Below are 22231 nucleotides of genomic sequence, written 5' to 3'. Positions count from 1 at the left end.
TGGTGGTTCATTTTCTGTGTCAACTTGACTAGGCTATGGTGCCTAGTTGTTTGGCCAAACTGTAGTTGCTGTTATGGTAAAGTTACATGTGATTAAATCAGTAGGCTTTAAGTAAAGCAGATTACCCTCCATGATGGGAGTGGGCCTCATTCAATTAACTGAAGGTTTTAAGAGCAAAAGCGGAGTTTCCCTATGGTTTTGTTCTGCCTCCAGACTATAAGTAGATATTTTTGTAGATTCTTCACTCTTCCTCTTGCCTGACGTATGATTTTTGGACACTAGCCTGCAGGAGTCTCCAGCCTGTTGCCTGACCTACAGTTTTTGGGCTTGTCAGCCCCACCTCCACCACGATTTTGTGAGCCAGTTCCTGGAACTAAATCTCAATCTCTCTCTCTAGATAGACAGATGTTGTTTGCCAGCGAGTCAATTCTGACTCATATTGACCCTTCATGACAGAAAAGAACTACCCTATAGGGTTTCTGAGGCTATAATTTTTACGAGAGCACATCACCAGGTCTTTTTTCCTGAGGAGCCACTGGGTGGGTTCAAACAGCCAAACTTTTGATTAGCAGCCAAGCAGTTAACCATTGCACCACCAGGGCTCCTTGATAGATAGGTAGATACAGATACAGACTATATGTATACATACACATTTATGTTATATATGTATTTCATAGGTTCTGTGCCTTTGCACACTGGTTTGTTTATCTCAATATATATTTCTAATAAAGGATGTGTTTTCTTATATTGCATTTTAGGACACATTTTCTTCTAGATAGGTTGTATTGTTTATACACCAAACAGAAGTGTATGCAAATGAGTATTTTCTCACATACATGACAAACATCGGATTGTTACAGTTTTATTCTGACAATATTGCCCAATATGGTATTTTATCTTGTTAATATTTTGTATTTTTTTGATTTCTGCTAAATTGGACCACTTATTGGGTGGGCAGTCAACGTGAGTCGGATTTGGAGGAATGAGTAGGAGTTATTCCATGAAGGACCCTTTTTGACCTCTGCTGTCTCATTGTAGGTGGAGATCATAATACCTTGCTGTGAAGAAGAAAATCCAATCATCAACTTAAAACTTGAAATCTCCCCAAGTACAATTTAAAGCTCCAAGCAGCAGGGCATTTTTTTGTGTGTATATAGCTCTTTTATGTTCAGCGCGCAGAACAGTTCTTCACCCATAGTAGGCATTTTATAAACATTTGTTACATGAATGAATGAATGATCAATCATCCCATTAGTTGGAAGGCTGAAGAGTGTTTTCAAATGTCTTGCGTAAGTGACGTAAATCCTGAGCCTTGCTCTTTAATTATGGGAGAGGGTTTGGCCCGGGCTACTTACCAGTTCAGTTAATCAATCAGGCCTCATTATTAAACAGAACCACTTCCCCTTCTGTGAGCTTTTGATTCCAGGCATTTCTCACCTGTGTGGACGAAAAGTTCCTTAGGCTTTTGGTTCTGCGCAGGTGAACGGGAAAGCCACGCCTCTGCGTTGGCTCAGCCACTGTTGTGTCCCCTGATCATCCCTTTCCCCCATCCTTGTGCTCCCCCACCCTCAAAACAAGAGATGTTTCACCCGCTGTTTTGCCCATTTTGTGACTGACAGCTTCTCCAGAAATGTAGCTTCCTCCAAAAAGCTCCCTTCAGCCAGAAGGATTCCTAGGATGCCAGCTGGTTCCCTCCAAGAGTTGCTGGGGTTCTCTCCGTACGGACTTGAACTTCCTCTAAGATGGCCGCACTCACTTGACTTCTCCCCGCCTGTCTGAGGCTAAACGTGCCTGAAAGTCCGCGATCATCTTTGCCCAACCTGGAGAGAGATCGTGTCAGGCTTCAGCGGTTTGTTTAGCGCTCTTGGCAGATTTTGTAAACTGGACGCCCAGTGGTTGAGTTGGCCTTGAAATGGGGCAAAATAGGTCGTTTTCAATTGCCTCTCATGGTCCTGTGCCTTACGAGTAAGAAGTGAGAAGCGCAGCGTCGCCCTCTGTACGGCTGTTGGTTGATAAATGGCCGCTCCCGGCACGTATCCGCGAACCGGCGCGCGTATATTACGTAATAAACGGAGGCCTGACGGCCAGAGTCCGAATTTCTGGAAAGACGCCAGGTGGCTCTTCTCGACCGCTATCCCTAAAGCTTCTGTGGGTTCAGTCAGCCGCGGAGGTGTGGCCCTGGGGTGAAGGGCCCAGAGGAAAAGTGTTTAGAGACGTGAGTTCCGGCATTCGTTTCCAGTCGTCGAGACAGAGGTCGTCTGTCAGGTCAATTTTGGGTTCTGGGGCCGAGAAGAGCGCGTCGGGGTCAGTGTTGAGGGGAGCGAGTGGGGGTCCTCCATGGGGTGGAGTGGGAGTGGTTCCATATTGGAGGATCATTTGGGGGAGCCTTGTTGGGGGTTGCCAGTGGAGGGGGAGCTCGTGGAGTTTTGTGTTGGGGCATGTCGGTACTGAGGTCTGTTAAGAGTAGCACGTAATGGGGTGTCTGCGTTGGGATGTCCGCTGTTGGAGAAGTGAGTCGTGGAGGTCGTGTTGGGGCAGTGTTTGGGAAGTTCCATGTTTATTTTTTATCATATGGTTACTTTAAAGGATGGCTTTTCTGATCCACGTGTCTCCAAGTTTACTGTATAGTCGAATTTTAAATTTGTTTTCAGATTCATTCCGACCCAATTAACGACATTCCCATCATCCTAAATATTCAAAATAACTCTCATTATATTCTGTATATGCTTAGTATATTTCACTTTTACCGTTGGGATCATGTGTTTAGATATTGATTATAATTTTTTGTGATAAATATAACAAAAGTTCTGCCAATTCAGTAATTTCTGTATGTACTGTTCAGTGATATTGATTGCATTCATCATGTTGTACAACTATCAGCACTTTTTTTTTTCCAAATTATTCCTCCACCATTAACAGAAACTCAGTGTCCCCGAAGCAAAGCCATCTTTTTTCTCTCTCTTTTCTATCCCTGGAAAAGTTTTGGTCTCTGTACAATTGTCTATTTCATATAAGTGGGATCATATAATATTTATCCATTTGTGACTGACTCACTTCACTTAGCATGTAAGAATGGCATGGCGGGGTGCGTGACCTCCTCTAACTTCATAAGGGGGAGGACAATCAAGATAAGCAGCCCAAGGCTGATTCCTGTGAGGCAGAGGTCAGATATACCTCCTTTCTCCGACCTTTACCAATTCTGACACCAACCATCCCTCCCACGGCACTCTCTACTTCTCTGTTGGGTTCGATAATTTGTTGCAGTGGCCACACAGAACTCACAGACAATACTCAGGATTATGGGGTTTATTACAATTCAGGATAAGAAACGACTCAGTATACAGTTCTTCGATCAGGACAGCCTCTTCTTAGCTGTGCCGGCAGGCCAGCCTCTCTCTGGCTCTTGGCCCCTTGGCCTGGTCTCTGCCCTGCTCAGACAAGTGTTACAAAAAGCTCTTTAGCTCTGTCAGTAAGTGCCCAGGGGCACTCCACTCTGCCAGTAAGCCTTGGTCTGAAGTCACTCAGCTCTCTTGCTCTGTTGGCCAGGAAGCCCACTGTACCATCTCCTGCTGTTCTCCTGGTTCTGTTGCCTCTACTGCTGCTGTTTCCCTGCCACTGCATCTAGCTGTCTCCAGTGTTACAGCTCTCTCTCTCTTTGTCTCCTGGGCCTAGCAGGTTCTCGGTGTAGAGGTTCTGGGTCCAAAGGACACAGTTCACTCCTGGCTTTTCTTTCTTGGTGTTAGTGTAGTTCCCCCTTTCCACTTCTGGAATGGCTCATTTTAAACCATCCCCCAGATTGACCAATCCCCTTGTTAGGGTTCCGTACACCTTATTTGCACAGCCTCACCCCCATGCAGCTTATTTGTGTTATTGGCAAGCTGTCCATTCCCCTTGGTGGTACACAAGCATCTTATTTGCATAGTACCACACAATCAAGAAAGACCATATAAAAACGATCCATTGCACTGCAACAAGTCACTTTGAAATGTGTCAAAATTAATAACATTTCCTTTATTTCATTGAATCCCCAATCCATGTTCAGTTTTTCTGATCATCTAAAAGTAGTCTTTTAATATTCTATTGTTTGGATCATGATGTAGATGATATGCAGGCATTGCATTTGTTCGTTTTGTCTCTTACATACTATCATAGTTCCCCTTCCTTTTTTTTTTTTTTTTTTGCCTATGCAGTATGATGGATCGTTTATGCAAATAAGATGCTTGTGGCCAACCAAGGGGATTAGACAGCTTGCTAATAATGCAAATAAGGTATATGGAACCCTGATGAGGGGATTGGTCAGTTTTGCTGTCCTTCTAGGCTTAAATTGAGCCATCCCAAAGGCAGAAAGAGGGGACCTCACTATCACCAAGAAGAAGAGAATGGAACGGAGCACTTTTGGACCTGGCATCCCTGCACTGAGGACCTCCTAGACCCAGGAGACACTGAGAGCTGTAACACAGAAGATTTCACAAAATGGTGTAAAAATGGCATGGGGGCAGTGTCTGACCTCTTCTAACTTCACAAGAGGGATAGAGAATCAAGATCAACAGCCCAAAGCTGCTTCCTGCGAGGTAGAGGTCAGACATGCCTCCTCTCTCTGCTATCTTTACCAATTCTGACACCAACTGTCCCTCCTATGGCACTCTCTGCTTCTCTGATGGGTTCAATAATTTGTTGCAATGGCCACACAGAACTCACAGACAATACTAACGATTATGGGGTTTATTAGGGAAGTACTCGTTGCTGTCGAGTAGATTCCGACTCATAGCGACCCTATAGGACAGAATAGAACTGCCCCATAGGGTTTCCAAGGAGCGCCTGGTAGGTTTGAACTGCCGACCTTTTGGTTAGCAGCTGTACCACTTAACCACTACGCCACCAAGGCTTCCATTAGGGAAGTAACAGGTTACAGTTCAGGTTCAGGAATGCTCAGGGTACAGTTCTTCCATCAGGACAGCCTCTTTTTAATCATGCTTGCAGGCACACCTCTCTCTGGCCCTAGGTCTCTGCCCTGCTTAGGCAAGTGTTACAAAGCTTTTTTAGATCTGCTTATAAGTGCCCAGAGGCACCCCACTCCGCCTGTAAGCCTCCGCCTGAAGGCATTCATCTTTATCTCTGTGGATGGGCAAACCTAGCTCTACTAAGTGCCTGGAGGCACCCTACTCCTCTAGCAAGCGTCTTACCCAGAGACACTCAGCTTTCTTGCTCTGTGGGCCAGGAAGCCCACCATGCCATCTCCTGCTGTCATTTCTCTGCCACCGCTTCTCTCTCTCTCTCTGTCTTCTGGTTCCATGAGCTTCTCAGCGCAGGGATTCTGGGTTCAAATGACCCGCTCTCTGCTCCTGGCTGTTCTTCCTTGGTGGTGGCAGCATCCTCTTTCCCACCTCTGGTGTGGCTCATTTCAAGCCCAGCAAGATGGCAAAACTAACCAATTCCCTTGATGGGCCACAATTACCCTATTTGCACAGTCCCACCCAATAACTTAGGGGGGAGTTACCAGACCATAGCAAGAAAGGCCACACAAAAGTGAGAAGCAGTGACAGACAGACAACAGAAACAGAACCAGGAGACCAGTGCGAGATGGGGTGGTAAACTTCCAGGCCCATGGAGCAAGGCGACTATGGTGGGCATGGCAACCCATGGAATCAGAGAGCTGAGTGTCTCTAGGCTAAAGGCTGACTAGTGGAGTAGGGTGCCTCCAGGCATTTATTGGTGGAGCTAAACAGCTTTGTAACACTTGCCAGAGCAGGGCAGAGGCCAGGCCAAGGATCCGAGAGGCCTGCCTGCAGGCATGGCTGAGAAGAGCCTGTGCTGATTGAAGAACTGTGTCCTGCGTTGTTCCTGATCCTGAACTGTAATTTGTTACTTCCCTAATAAACCCTGTCATGGACTGAGTTGTGTTCCCCAAAAATGTCTGTCAACTTGGCTAGTCCATGATTCCCAGTATTATGTGATTTTCCACCATTTTGTCATCTGATGTGATTTTCCTATGTGTTGTAAATCATCTCTATGATATTAATGAGATGGGATTAGCAGCAGTTATATTGATGAGGCAGGACTGAAATCTACAAGGTTAGATTGTGTCTTAAGTCAGTCTCTTTTGAGATGTAGAAGAGAGAAGCAAGCATAGAGACATGGGGATCTCGTGCCACCAACAATGTAGCACTGGGAGCAAAGTGCATCCTTTGGACCCAGGGTTCCTGTGCTGAGAGCACCTAGTCCAGGGGAAGATTGATGACAAGGACCTTCCTCCAGAGCAGACAGAGAGAGAAAGCCTTCCTCTGGAGCTAACGCCCTGAATTTGGACTTCTACCCTACTAGACTGTGAGAGAATAAACATCTGTTTGTTGAAGCCATCCTCTTGTGGTATTTCTGTTATAGGAGCAGTAGATCACAGACACTCACTGACGTGGCATGACTCAAAATAAGAAGAAACAGCTGCAAACATCTATTAATAATCAGAACCTGGAATGTACAAAGTATGAATCTAGGAAAATTGGAAATCATCAAAAATGAAATAGAACTCATAAAGTTCAATACCTAGGCATTAGTGAACTGAAATGGACTGGTATTGGTCATTTTGAATCGGACAATCATAATGATCTTCTGTGCTGGGAGTGACAACTTGAAGAGGAATGGTGTTGCATTCATCGTCAGAAAGAACATTTCCAGATCCACTTTGAAGTACAACGCTGTCAGTGATAGGATAATATCCATACGCCTACAAAGAAGACCAGTTAATATGACTATTATTCAAGTTTATGCACCAACCACTAAGGCCAAAGATGAAGCAACTGAAGATTTTTACCAGCTTCTGCAGTCTGAAACTGAGCGTACATGCAGTCAGGATTCATTGATAATTGCTGGTGATTGGAATGTGGAAGTTGGAAACAAAGAAGAAGGATTGGTAGTTGGAAAGTATGGCCTTGGTGATAGAAATGATAGAGACTGCGTGATAGAATTTTGCAAGACCAACGACTTCTTCATTGCAAATACCTTTTTTCACCAACGTAAACGGTGACTATACACATGGACCTTGCCAGATAGAATACACAGGAATCTAATTGACTATATCTGTGGAAAGAGATGATGGAAAAGCTCAATATCGTCAGTCAGAACAAGGCCAGGGGCCGACTGCAGGACAGACCATTAATTGCTCATATGCAAGTTCAAGTTGAAACTGAAGAAAATTAGAACAAGTCCAGGAGAGCCAAAGTACAACCTTGAGTATATCCCACCTGAATTTAGAGACCATCTCAAGAATAGATTTGACACGTTGAACACTAATGACCAAAAACCAGATGAGTTGTGGCATGACATCAAGGACATCATACATGAAGAAAGCAAGAGGGCATTTAAAAGACAGGAAAGAAAGAAAAGACCAAAATGGATGTCAGAAAAGACTCTGAAGCTTACTCTTGAGCGTCAAGTAGCTAAAACAAAAGGAAGAAATGATGAAGTAAAAGAACTGGACAGAAGAATTCAAAAGATGGCTAGAGAAGACAAAGTATTATAATGACATGTGCAAAGAACTGGGGATAAAAAACCAAAAGAGAAGAACACACTCGACATTTCTCAAGCTGAAAGAACAATTCAGGCTTGAGATGCAATAGTGAAGGATTCTATGGGGAAAATATTAAACGATGCAGGAAGCATCAAAGAAGGTGGAAGGAATACACAGAGTCATTATACTAAAAAGAATTGGTCAATGTTCAACCATTTCAAGAGGTAGTGTATGATCAAGAACCGATGGTATTGAAGGAAGAAGTCCAAGCTGCGTGAAGGCATTGGCAAAAAATAAGGCTCCAGGAGTTGACAGAATATCAATTGAGATGTTTCAACAAACAGATGCAGAGCTGGAAGTGCTCACTTGTCTATGCCAAAAAATTTGGAAGACAGCTACCTGGCCAACTGACTGGAAGAGATTCATATTTACACCTGTTCCCAAGAAAGATGATCCAGCTGAATGCGGAAATTATCAAACAGTATCATTAATATCACATGCAAGTAAAATTTTGCTGAAGATCATTCAAAAGCGGTTGCAGCAGTATATATCGACAGGGAACTGCCAGAAATTCAAGCCGCATTCAGAAGAGGATGTGGAACCAGGGATATCATTGCTGATGTCAGATGGATCCTGGCTGAAAGCAGAGAATACCAGAAAGATGTTGACCTGTGTTTTATCGACTGTGCAAAGGCATTCAACTGTGTGCATCATAACAAATTCTGGATAACATTGCAGAGAATGGGAATTCCAGAACACTTAATTGTGCTCATGCGGAACCTGTACACAGACCGTGAGGCAGTTGTTCAAACAGAGCAAGGGGACACTGCATGGTTTAAAATCAAGAAAGGTGTTCGTATGGGTTGCATCCTTTCACCATACCTTTTCAATCTGTATGCTGAGCAAATAATTCAAGAAGCTGGACTGTATGAAGAAGAACTCAGTGTCAGGATTGGAGGAAGCCTTATTAACAACCTGTGTTATGCAGATGACACAGTCTTGCTTTCTGAAAGTGAAGAGGACTTGAAACACTTACTGAGGAAGATCAAAGACCACAGCCTTCAGTATAGATTACACCTCAACAAAAAAAAACCAACAACAAAAATCTTCACAGCTGGACCAATAAGCAACATCATGGTAAACAGAGAAAAGATTGAAGTTGTCAAGGATTTCATTTTACTTGGATCCACAATCAGCACCCTTGGAAGCAGCAGTTAAGAAATCAAAAGACGCATTGCATTGAGCAAATCTGCTGCAAAAGACCTCTTTAAAGTGTTGAAAAGCGAAGATGTCACCTTGAAGACTAAGGTGTACCTGACCCAAGCCATGATATTTTCAGTCACATCGTATGCACTCAAAAGCTGGACAATGCATAAGGAAGACCGAAGAAAAATTAACGCCTTTGAATTGTGGTGTTGGTGAAGAATATTGAATATGAACAAATCTGTCTTGGAAGAAGTACAACAAGAATGCTCCTTAGAAGCATGGATGGTGAGACTACATCTTACATACTTTGGACATGTTATCAGGAGGGATCAGTCCCTGGAGAAAGACATCATGCTTGGTAAGGTACAGGGTCAGTGAAAAAGAGGAAGACCCTCAACGATATGGATTCACACAGTGGCTGCAACAATGGGCTCAAGTATAACAATGATTGTGAGCATGGCGCAGGACCGGGCAGTGTTTCATTCTGTAGTACGTAGGGTCGCTATGAGTCACAACCGACTTGAAGGCACTTAACAACAACAACAGATAACGGACAAACCCCATAATTGTGAGTGTTGTCTGCGAGTTCTCTGTGGCCATTGGAATGAATTATCAAACCTAGCAGAGAAATAGAGAGTGCCATGGGAGGGACAGCTGGTGTCAGAATTGGTAGAAAGGTTGGAGGTTGAAGGTATGTCTCACCTCCACCTCACAGAAATCAGCCTTGGGCTGTTGATGCTGATAATGTTTCTCCTCCCTCCTTGTGAAGTTAGATGAAGAGGTCCTACGCCATTTTTTACAGCCTAGTGCCTCTTAATATGTTAAGAGGCAGTAAGAGGTACACAGCACCATTTGAAGGATTCTTGACATAAAAATTCAACAAAAAACTAATCAAACCTCTTAAGTTCAACTGCCCAGTTTAGAAGAAAAACTGGGAGTGGAGGGAGGTGGGGAAGAACAAGTTAAAGTATACTATGGGAAGCAATCAGGCAAATCCAGAAGGCAGAACATCCTATGGACAAATGGCCTTTCTTCATTCTTTCCAAAAGCATATAAGGCTACGGATTATAATCATTTGGTGCCATCCTTAATTTTCTTTCATCCTCTCTCTCTTTTTTTTTTTACTTATAATTTAATTTTTAAATCCTTATTTTAATTCTTTTAAGATTATATGCTTATTAAAGGCTAAAATTCACTTTCCAATCTAATGTTCAGCCATAATAATTACTAATTTATATTTCCCTTTGTGAGTGTATGTGTGTGTGTGTGTGTGAGATACACATATATAGATGTATTTATTTTGTAGAAATATATGGTTATATATGTATTTATAATTACATTAATTTTAAAAAAGTAATGTGCTTTCTTCACTGACCATATTGTGCACATCTTTTTTATTTCAGTTAAGTATGGATTACACGATTAAATAATTACATTGTAATCGTTAAATGGATTATAATTTCTCATTCAATTAATTCTCTATCAGTAGACCTAAATAGTACCTTTACATTTGTTTTTGCTTACTTTCTCATTTTTCCTTCGTATAAATTACCAAAAACAAAATGTTGGGTCAGAGGTGATACTTATTTTGAAAACATACAGTACATAGTGGGAGAATATTCTGCAGTAATGTTCTGCCATGTAACAGTAACATACAATGTTTATATGAGGTTATTATTTCATTTTTGTTTTGCTTTACATCATTTTGTTTTTCTTTTGGAAAGAAAGAAAGTGTTACAGCTAAACTCCATTCCTTCCTCCTCCTTTCCAGAAGTAACCACTGTCTTGAAATTTTACATTATATTCATGCTTATTTTTGGACTTTTCAATATGTATGTATCTAAAAATGGTATATATTTTTGTATGTTGTCTTTCCTAAAGCTAATCTATGTTTGATCTTGTCAGTGAACAAGACCATGAGCTGATTTTGGTTTCCTGTCTCCTCTTTCACATCCATGGTCTTCTGACTTTACTTAAAAACAAAGGCATTTCTCTCACTTACTTGCTTATTCCGTATTTTCCTATGGAGCCTGCCCCATGATGTAAAAGCTTCCAGGGTGTTATACAGAGACAGGTGAAATACTGGGGCCTTATGTTAGAGTGAGTCCACATGGTAAGACAGACCAAGTGTGGACCCAGGTGTGTGTTTTCTTATAATTGAATTTGCTCTTAAATCCACAGTTTCTGGTCTGCAAGAACAAGACATTTTAAGTGATGGAGAACTAAGAAGTTCCCGGCTTGGGAGATCATTGTTTCTAAAAACAGTCTGACCTGAGATATATGATCACAACTTTCACAGAGGTCCAGAGAAGACAAGACAGAACACTCCCTAGAGTTATTAGCTCTTTCTTCAGAACAAAGAAAATGACCAAGGCCCAGGTGGGGTTTGTTTGACCAATTTTACCCTTGTTCCTCAATGGATTTGTGGAAGCTTATACAAAACAGCTTGATTAAACGAGACATAGGGTTCTTAGAAGTTCTTGACATTGAAACATTGATGAGTGACTTTGTAAGACTCTGTGAGTTACCTTAGCTATGAACTTGTATGTACTTTTCGTGGCAGTCATAGTGACAAGAAAAACATGAAAAGTTACATGATTTGCAATGTCTGTGAGGAGAAGACAAGTTCTTCAGGGAAAATAAACATTTTATTGCTCTTGGATCTTAAAAATTCCTCAGAGTTAGCTAAGTAAGTCATACCAAAGCAAAACTTAATTGGAAAAATTACTCAAAAACAGTTTTGCTTGACAAGAGAGCCTTCTGGTAGTCTGACTTTACTCAGGAATAAAGCTGGAGTTATCCAATAGAATGATGGGGTGCTTGAAGACGAATTCTTCCTACCAAATTTTTGTTGTTTTGGTAGACAGCTGCAAGTTCCATTCTTTCATTCTTAGTACAGATATGACAGTGCTCCCTTTGTCCCTTCTTAACCAGGTTCAAAAAATGAAGTAACATCCAAGTACTCTTGTTTTAATTTTCATATTTTTAATAATTCAAATGACACATTTGCATGGAAGAGATTTAAGCAACCAGAAATATTGTAGAAAAAGAGAATATCCCTTATTCTTTCCTGCCCAACTACCAATGCAAAAGTAAGAAATATGAATAGTTTGGGTCTCCATCCAGTCCCATTCTGTAAATTTACATGTGGTAGAACATGTTTACATTTATCTGTATACTTATACAGACTTCTGTATATGCACATGTATTTATACATATACCATTGTATATGTTATTAAGAATTTTTACGTCTTGGATCATAATATATACTATTCAGGGGCTTTATTTTTTTCATTTAAGAGAATGTCTTAGAGTCAGTATATATGCATAACTTCATCAGTTTTAACATATGAATTTCATAGCATTGACATATTGTATTTTTGCTCTGTTTGCTTTTAATGGAAATTTAGATTATTGGTAGTTTCTCGCTGTTATAAACAACGAAATAATGAACATTCTTACTGCACGTTGTTTTACATATGCACAATATTGTTGTAGTATTTTTTTAGGCTAGGAGAACCTAGTTAGTAGAATTCTGTGGTCCTGTGGTATGTGAAATAGTCGCAGTGTGCACAGTTTATCATGGGGCAAATGATCAGAACATATTCCTGTCCATCTCTTCCACATTATCTATTGATATCCACCTCAGATTCCGTTGCAATGTATTATTACAGGAATCTTTATCATTCGAGGATGTGGCCGTGGGCTTCACCTGGGAGGAGTGGCAGTTATTGGACCCCTCTCAGAAGGACCTGTATAAGGAGGTGATGTTGGAGAACTACAACAACCTGGTATCAGTAGGTAAGGACAGCATCACAGGGTCACTGACTGGGTTCTATCAATTATTTTTTCTCTTTCACCTGGTGAAATCTGAAGAACCTTATAAATATTTAGTATTTAGACTGAAGCCTTGTACGTCATAGACTTTTATTCTCCTCCAGAATAAAAGGTTTTTACTTACCAAAATACAAATAATGTGGTCCCTGAAATACAACTTTCTCCAGTTTCCATAGACTCCCCAAGCATAAATATTTGGTGCCAAGTGTTCAGTGATTTTTCATTTACAGGATACCCAGCTACCAAACCAAATCCAGTCTTCAAGTTGGAACAAGGAGAACCACCATGGATAGTGGAGGGAGCAATCCACAGTTGGACCAGTCCAGGTGAGTGAGTGACAAGCCAGACAATGGGCAGAAATGACACTAAAATCCCAGGTGGTCAGTGAAGGGTTGAAACAACTTTTAAGTGTTGGTTAGAGGACTTTTCTTGCACCAGCTGGTACCCCAGAGTGCTGATGAATACCTTTAACATCTCTGCTCTTGATTAGGGTTGTTTTTACTTGCCTTTCATTAAGGGACGATGTCCTCCTTTTTTCTCTCTCCTGAATTTGATCACAGTCTGTCTCATGTAGGACCTTGATTTCTTGCCTGGTTCCATTCTTCCCAGTGTCTTCACATTTTCTTCTTTTCTTCTGCAGCTGTCTTACTTCCTGCTCTCCATGTTTATTGCTATGAAATCCTCCTTCTCTACTCCTGCAGACAACCTTGTACTCAGCAGTGTTCATATCCCTGACTCTTTTGAAAGAGTTGTTTTCCTTTCCTGACGATCCACCTCACCTTAGTTCATGTAAAAATCACACACCTCGTCTCTTAGGGCAATTCTATCAATTTTTTTCTCTCTCTGCTTCCCTTGCTTCCCATATTCTGTTTATCTTCTGCTTGATTCTCATATTAGAAGTTTAATTCCTTAGTAGGCCTGAGCTCTCTGTTCTCTGGTGGGGAATCTTCCAAATTGACACTTGTGTAAATAAAAATTGATGTAAGGCCAATTTCCAAAATGTGAAGATTATCTCTGACACCAGCTACCCACCTGGCACTTTCTTTCTCTGACCCTAACTGCCAGGAGTTAGGTCATACCTTACAAGTTAAAAGGATACTGTCCTTTAGATCGGCTGCCAATGCAGCCTTTCTGTGGCCCTCAGTGACCCAGAGCTGCGTCTTCACAAGTTAAAAGGACTCAGTTCTTCTGATTACCGAATAGGCACATGTCACCCCTGCTGGCTTACTTCCCCCTCTCAGTTCCGTAATTCACTAGAATGACTTGCAGAACGAAGTAAAGGACTATACTCACTATAACAATTTTAACATAACCATAGAAGGATGCACTCGAAGAGATGCACAGGTGAAGTCTGGGAAGGGTTTTTAGCACAGAGTCATGTCCCCAGAGACGTGCAACCCAACTGCCTACAAATTCGAGGATCCCCACTACACCCTCAGGACGCTGCTTGCAGGCTCTGGAGTCCCCAGTATATATATACTTTTGACTAACTGGCTACAGATTTGCAGGTCAAATTTGTACCCCCTCAGGTTCAATAATTCACTGGAATAACTCACAGAACTCAGGAAAGTGTTATAATTACAATTTTATCATAGCAAAAAGGATACAAAAGAAGAGACACATAAAACGAGGTCTAGGAGGGTCCGTGACGTGGAGTTTCCATTTCTCAGGGAAGCATAATTCTTCTGGTGTGTCGGTGTTCATCACTAACCAGGAAGCTCACCCAACCTTCAGTGTCTGGAGTTTTTAACTGAGGTGTAATTATGTACACATGATTGATTGAATCATTGGCCATGTGATTGAACTGAATCTCCAGCCTTATCCCATCCCTGGCAGTTATGCTATTATCATATGCTGGTTCCTTCTGGTGTGGACTAGCTTCCATCCTGAGTCATCTTGTTACCATAAACTGTCAGGTGTGGTCTGGAACCCTCCATGAATAACAAATACACTCTAATCACTTGGGAAATTATAAGAATTTAGAGGTTACCTCCTAGGAATCAGGGTCAAAGACCAAATTCATTGGGTACAGTAATTTTTCACCACACAATACCGAGATTTAAACTTTACTCTGATAGTGATGAGAAAAAATCAAATTCCGCTTCTCTGACATCAAACTATTAAAGATCAATACTTTATATACTACCAACTGTTGCACTTCTGACACCAGCTGCATATGCAGCACTTCTTCCTCTGATCCTGACCACCTGGAGCTAGGTCAGATCTCACCACGTAAAAGACACAGTCCTGCAGACTACTAAGTCTGCCCAAGACTTAAGAAGACACCTGCAAGCTTGGCACCATCACTTCTTACCTGCTGGCTACAAATTTGTTGTTTTCCCACTACCCCTTCATGATGGCAGCCATAACTTCAGGAGTTCCCAGGGCTCTCCTCACTTTTCACCTGCTGGCTCTCACTACTCCCTTGGCTGGAATAATTTGTTGAAATGACTTATAGAACTCAGAGAAATTGCTATATGTACAATTACAGTTTTATTATAGCAAAAAGGATGCAAATGAAGAGGTGTATGGGGCAGGATCTGGGAAGGCTCCCAATGCACAACTTCCCATGTCCCAGGAAGGGACTCTCTACCCTCTCAGGTGAATTGGTATCTATCACCAACCGAAGCCCCTGGAGCGTCAGTGTCCAGAGCTTTTATTGTCATTATTGTTATTATTAGATGATGTGAAGACTGGTATCTATGTATTTCATAGTGTTAAACAATTTTTCCATCCAAATACTTTCTTCTTTCACTTTGTACTTTCTTTTTACCTCCTTGAAATCGTTTTTGGCTACTCTGGTATGTACTTGGAACTCCTTCTTTCCTAAATTCTTATTCTACTTTGTATCCATACCACACTAACTCAGTCATGATCATGTTATATTATTTTATTGGTTGGTATGAGGTTTCTTTAGCCATATAGAAAGAAAGATCTGTATCTTATTTTTCCTTCCTCAAGTTTTGTCAACATAGTAATTCACTGACAACATCATTTGCATCCATTCATCACATCTTTCTTGAATGTAGATTTGGTTTGGTGTTATTGTATTTCATTTTTGTTTTAATTTTTTTTTACTTTTTAATCAGGGTTGTGTGTAGGTTCTGTGGGATTTTTTTTAACTATAGGTTTTGTCTCTTGAATTTGTGTTGCTGAGTTATTAGGTATGAAAGGGACCGAGCATATGAAGTTTGAAAGACTTTCTAGGCAATTCAGCTTGGACCTTTGTAGTTGGAGAACCACCACACTATTCTCCTATGCTCTGAGAGAGATTCAAATGGAATGAAGGACAGAAAATACCATCCAGGAGAAACTTGATGTTTCGCAAAATGGAGCACTTGATTCTTCCCATGCCTAAATGTATCCCCCTAATCTTCCTCATCTTATTAAATGGCACCAGCACCTACATAGCTGCTTAAGCCACATATGTAGGAGTTACCCTAATTCTCCCCTTTTACTACTTCCTACATTTGTTCTAACAGTGAATCTTATCTTTTCCTCCCTATATGCCTTTTTCTCCTCCAGAGTATATCCTATGTTTCTGTATCTCCATGGTAGTCAGTCACGCACAAGCTACTGTTATCTCTTGCCTGAAACCTACCATAGCCTCGTATGTATTCTCTTCTATAGTTTTATCTCTGATTCTCTATAATACCATCATGTGACCTTTGAAAACATCAATTCAGAACATCTTGTGTTTCTGCCAAAAAATGTTTAGTGGCTTACTGCCATTGTTATTATCGTAAATCCAATTTCTACCAAAGTCTTCTTGTAAAATCTGTTTGTTTTCAATTCTGCCTACCTTTTCCAATTTTAACTATTCCTATTTCACCAAGCTCAGGATATTCCATGTCTACCAGCCTTATATTTCTTGATCATGCCCAATTTTTTTTCCCTCAATGTTTTTGCATTGGATGTTTCTTTCTCTTGTTTTGTTCTTCATATAGTTCTTTACATAATGGTGCTCATTCATATCCTATGAGGTCAGCTCAACTTTCCATCTCTTGTGGATAATCACTTTATCTAAATTGACCTACCATTACTCTGTCACCTCCTTCATACCATTTTCCACATTCTGTATTTTTCTTGTCTTTGCTTACCTGTTGATTTTTTTTTTCAACTATAACAGCAACTCAATGAAAACAGAGAATGCATTAATCACTTTAATGTCCCAAGCATGAACCCTTTCAATAAATTAATATTGGATGAATGAATCCATCCTCTACAATCTTAGATCAAATTTTTTTTGTTCTTTCCAATAGTAATTTGTTTTTACTTCTTTCTTCATTTTGCAAGGTTCTATTGGTAAAGCTGCCCAAGTTATATGTATTATTTGTATACGTCCATCATTGGTTCTACAGTAGTTGATTTTTTTTTATTATTATTATGGCTTTTTCCATAGAGCATAAGGGACATTTCCATGGGGTGTATTTCTTTAGAGTGGGATTTTATAAGACCCAGTCTAGACCATGGCATTTTGGTACCTTTTTTTCTCCCTAAAATGATTATGGATGTTTTTTCATTGTTCTTTTTCCTAGAAGAAATTTGGGCGATTGACCATATGCAGTGGCACTCAGAAAACCAAAATGAGCTTAAAAATTTGGAAGGATGTCAGCAAAGTTACGCACTTGGAAATAATTCCAATTTAAGCAAAAATCTTTTTCCTTTAACACAAAGAGGCAATACATTTGACTTGCATTGTAAAAGTTTGAAGGCTCCTTTAAGTTTTGTTATCCAGAATAGAAGATATGCAGTAAAGGATTCTGATGAGTTTAGTGGTTACAGGAAATCACCTGTCCACATGAAGCATGATAAAACTTTTTCTGGAATTAAATACCATGGATATGTTAAACCCAGTAGTACCAAGTCACAGCTCAATGATCATCATAAAACATATGTAGGAGAGAAATTGCACGAATGCAGTGAATGTGGGAAGACCTTCTCCAGAAAGTCACGGCTCATGGTACATCAGAGAACTCATACAGGAGGGAAACTATATGTATGCAGTGAATGTGGAAAAGCCTTCACTTGGAAGAGCTGGCTCAAGAGACACCAGCAGTCTCATACTGGAGAGAAACTCTGTGGATGCAATGAGTGTGGGAAAGCCTTTTCCCAGAAGGCATACCTCATTGCACATCAGAGACTCCACACAGGAGAGAAGCCTTATGAATGCAGTGAATGTAGAAGAACCTTCTTTTTTAAATCAGACCTGACCAAGCATCAAAGAATTCACACAGGAGAGAAACCTTATGAATGTAGTGATTGTGAAAAAGCCTTCAGAAGCAAGTCTAAGCTCATTCAACATCAGCGAACTCATAACAGGGAGAGACCGAATGGATGTCGTGAATGTGGCAAAACTTTTGCCCAAATGTCAGTACTCATTAAACATAAGGAAAAACATAGAAGAGAGAAAGTGATAAAATCACTGAAGGTGGGAAAGCCTTCCTCAGGGAATCCTTTCTACATGAGTGAACTCATATAGGAACAGAACCCTATGAATACAGTGCCTGTGGAAATGTCTTCTCCAGGAACTCAGCCCTTAAATTGCAGAGAGCCTGTAGGGGGTAGAAATGTAGTGATTGTGGAACAGCCTTTTCCAAGAAGTCAGGCCTCAGTAGATAATTGGGAAACATCACAGGGAGTAAACCTTGTAAATGCAGCGAATGTGACAGCACCTTCAGTAATAAATTACATCTTATATGTTGCAGATGTCATGTAGGGGCAAAAACCTTGGATACCAGAAATGTGGAAAGGCCTTTAGCATGAATCCCTTGTACTTTATATGTCAGAGAGCTTAATTTAGGACAGGAACACTATGGATATAGTGGCTGTGGATCAGACTTCTATGAGAAGTTAGACTTACTAAACATCAGTGAGACCATATTGGTTAGAAATGTAGCTATTTTCGGGGCCTTTGCCTGGACGCAAGATCTCAGTTGTTACCAAATAATTCTCACAGGTCTGAATGCTCAGGAAAGCATGTGATGGTGTTTTCAGTGATAAAATTTACCTCATTGCATATCATAGAAAAAGAAAGAAAATCTACAGACAATAACTATGGAAAACATTTTTAGTGTAATGTGGAAGAACTCATAGAAAAGAGAAACCCCGAAAGCAATAAGTGATGGAAATTTTATCACCAGTGTAACTCATATGTCACATTTTTATATCTCGAAATGTGGGAAAGGCTTCTGCAGTTAATGAAATATTCATGGAAACCAGGAATTACTTTATATAATGAAAAACTGAATATAACGAATGTGGAAATAAACTGTATTAGTTTCTTGTTCACTGCTGTAACAAATTACCACAAGTTTGGTGGCTTAAAACAATACGAATTTATTATGTTACAGTTAGGGAGGACAGAAGTCCAAAATGGGTCTCACTGGGCTAAAGTCTAAAGTTGTTGGCATGATGTGTTTCTTTTCAGAGGCATTAGGAGAGAATCTCTTTCTTTACCTTTGCTACCTTCTAGAGGTTACCCACATTCTTTGGCTAATATTAGGCCCCCTTCTATCTTCAAAGTCAGCAATGACCCAGCAAGTCATTCCCCACTGTGACACTGACTCTTCTGCCTCCCTCTTCCTCATTTAAAGACTCTTGTTATTACATTGGGCCTGTAGGGATAATCTCAGATAATTTATCTGTTTTAAGATCTTCTGATTAGCAATCTTTACTTCATCAGCTACCTTAAGGCCCCTTGCCATGTAATAGTTATTTTCACAGTATCTGGGGATTAGGACATGGACATCTTTGGGAGGCCACTATTCTGGCTGCCACAGTCTATACTTTGACTTCCAGTGATTCATGTCCATCCCACTTGGAGAATATATTCACATCCCTAAAACATATCTCAACATCCCCAAAAGTCTCAACCCATTACAGCTTCAACTGAAAGTCCAAAATCTCGTCTAAATCTTATAAATTCAAAAGTCTCAAATCTCTTTTTCCAGGTCATCTCAGGTTTGTGTGAGACTTTGGGTATTGATTCATCTTGAGGCACAGTTCCTTTCCATATGTGAGCTTTTGAAACTTAAGAAATAAATTATATTGTCCCACAACAGTTAAACTTGCTACCTTAATTCCTGTTTGCCATTTAATGTAAAATATTCACAAATTCCAGAGATTGGGACGTGGACGTTGTTGGGAGGCTGTTTTCCACTTAAAACAACAACTTCATTGGATTTCAGAGAATTCACATTGTGATAAATCCATACCTAATTATTAAACTTAGGCATGTTCCTAGAAAAATAATGATCTACAGTAACTATGGTCCAAATACGTGAACACTTTGCTATAATCAGTGAATCTTACACTGTCATTGTTAAGATATGGAATCTTTTTGAAATTGTCAGCCCTGGAGAAGAATTATTGTAAGACTCTCAAAGGAACATGAGATATATGCTGCTGAAATTGTTGCAAACAAATTTATATCTATTCTGGAGTTGCATAAATTCCTAAATTTCCTAATAAAACCATAATTCTAAGAATGGAGTGAGTGTGCCACAAGACACCTAAATGCTGGGCAATATTTTTCACAGGCATTTCCAAACTCTTTTTTCTTTAGCAGTAAGCTTTTAATCTGTATACTTTATCACTCTAAACAACTAAAGAAGTTGATAAAGTATATGAGATTCTCAGATACCGGGCAATAAGAATCTCAGGATAGCAACCAACCCCTGAGAGAGAATAAATGAAGTGGGCCTTATGATTTCCCTAGATTACTTCCTGGAGTGAGTTTCCTGGAGGGAGGGGAAACGCAGACATATCCCATCAGTCTCCCTGAGTTTGGCAGAGTTCTGTGAGGCCATGGTGACTCAAATGCTTGAGGCAGAGTACCATGGAAGTGTGAGATGCACCCAGGGTGCAAGAGAGAGAGTTCCAGTGGTCTATAGAGAATCTATATGGAGCCCTGGTGGCGCAGTGATTAAGAGCTATGACTGCTAACCAGAAGGTCGGCAGTTAGAATCCACCAGCTGCTCCTTGGAAACCCTGTGGGGCAGTTCTACTCTGTCCTATAGGGTTGCTGTTAGTCGGAATTGACTTGAGGGCAACGGGTTTTTTTTTTTAAGAGTTTCCCCTCAAGTCTATATAAGTTGTAATCAACACATGCTTGTGATGAAACTACCCAGGCTGGGGAAAGAACCACTGGAAATAAGCAGACAGAATAATCATCAGAGGTCACAGAGTTGGGAATAATTTATGTTCACACTAACTGGAATGGAAACTTCCTAACATTTGGGGAATCAAAGTGAATCTTCAGAAGAATGTTGCTTCAGTGAGTGGGTCATAGTAGGTCTAGACTAAAGGCTGCTCTGGACCCACCTAACAAAGCATGAATGCAAGCCTTTAAGGGTTCAAACTGTGTTCAAGAAATTTAACTGCTTCCCAGAACAAAGCCCAATAATCTTTAAAGGAATAAAAATCCAGTACCCAGTAATGTAAAAAATATACAATGACTGGCTTCCACTCAGAATTTACCCAGGCATGCAAAGAGGCAGGAAAATATGACCCATACATGGAGAAAAGTCAATAGAAAGAGACCCAGAAATGACACGATAAAATTAGTAGACAAGGATGTTCAAACAGCTCTTATAAATATTCCATATGTTCAAGAAGGTAGAGAAAAGTATGAGCTTGACATAGAAATGAGAGATATAAAAAGCCCCAGTCAACTTTTAGACATGAAAAATACAGTGGATGGGTATAACAGTTTACATACTCAGAAGAAATGGTCAGTGAACTTGAAGACATTAATAGTAAGTATCCAAAATGAAACAAAGGGAGAAAAAAGATGGGGGGAAAAATGAACAGTGCATCAGTGAGCTGTGGGACAATGTCAAGCAACCTAACATACATGTTATCAGAGTCCCAGAAGGAGAGGATAGAAATGGTGGGACAGAAAAAATAAAAATAGTGGCTGAAGCTCTTCCAAATTTGATGAAAACTATAAACACACAGATCCAAGGAACTGCAAGACAAACCCCAAACAGAAGAAAACCACCCAAGGCACATCATAATCTAACTCTTGAAAGTGATAGACAATCTTAAAAGCAGTGAGAGAAGTGACACATTGTGGGGTAATAAATTTAACTTTACCAAAAGAATTTGGTCTGTGTCCTTGGTTCCTGAGAGATGACCTCTAAAACATTGGGATTTTCACAGTAATTGAAGTGTCTTTGATGAAGCCTTCAGACCAGGCTTGAGGGCTTATGCTGATGAGGTGACTCAGGTGGGGGCTTGCCAGGCCAGAAATACCGCTGCATAATATCATATAACTGTGGGTAGGAGTAGGGGAATGGTTCAGTCAATCATGTCTACGTAATAAGCCCCCAATAAAGGCTCTAGACCGGGAACCTCCGTTGATTTCTTGGTCTGTGATAGACATCAGTGCACTTGTGAGGGTGATTTGGAAGCTTCACATTGGTAACCCTCCCCAGACCTTGCCCTATACATCTCTACGTTTGTATCTTTTGTTTTTTTTTTTTGCTTTAATAAAGTTATAATGGCAAGTATAGTACTCTTCTGAGTTCAGCTTTTTTGAGTTCTAGCACATTATCGAACCCAAAGGAGCAGTGGAAACCAGTAGGTCAGAAGTGAGGGGGATCCCTGGGAATTTCAGCACTTAGGGCTAGCATCCTGAAGGGTACAGGGGAAACCCCAAATTAGTAGGCAGCAGGTCAG

The 22231-nt window shown here is 40.6% G+C and overlaps 1 protein-coding gene across 1 annotated transcript; it reads left to right on the top strand.

Moving 5' to 3' along the window:
- Nucleotides 1–1750: 1750 nt before the first annotated feature.
- LOC111821508 (zinc finger protein 577-like) lies at nucleotides 1751–20465 on the top strand. Its single transcript, XM_023736463.1, has 5 exons — nucleotides 1751–2265; nucleotides 10892–11089; nucleotides 12385–12511; nucleotides 12778–12873; nucleotides 17086–20465. Exons 2-5 carry the CDS (start codon nucleotides 10991–10993, stop codon nucleotides 18027–18029), a joined length of 1266 nt encoding a protein of 421 aa, XP_023592231.1. The 5' UTR covers nucleotides 1751–2265; nucleotides 10892–10990; the 3' UTR covers nucleotides 18030–20465.
- Nucleotides 20466–22231: the final 1766 nt, after the last annotated feature.

Source organism: Trichechus manatus, unplaced genomic scaffold (genome assembly GCF_000243295.1).
Source record: "Trichechus manatus latirostris isolate Lorelei unplaced genomic scaffold, TriManLat1.0 scaffold00087, whole genome shotgun sequence".
Taxonomy (NCBI): Eukaryota; Metazoa; Chordata; class Mammalia; order Sirenia; family Trichechidae; genus Trichechus; species Trichechus manatus.
This window is presented reverse-complemented; position numbering and strand designations above follow the sequence as displayed.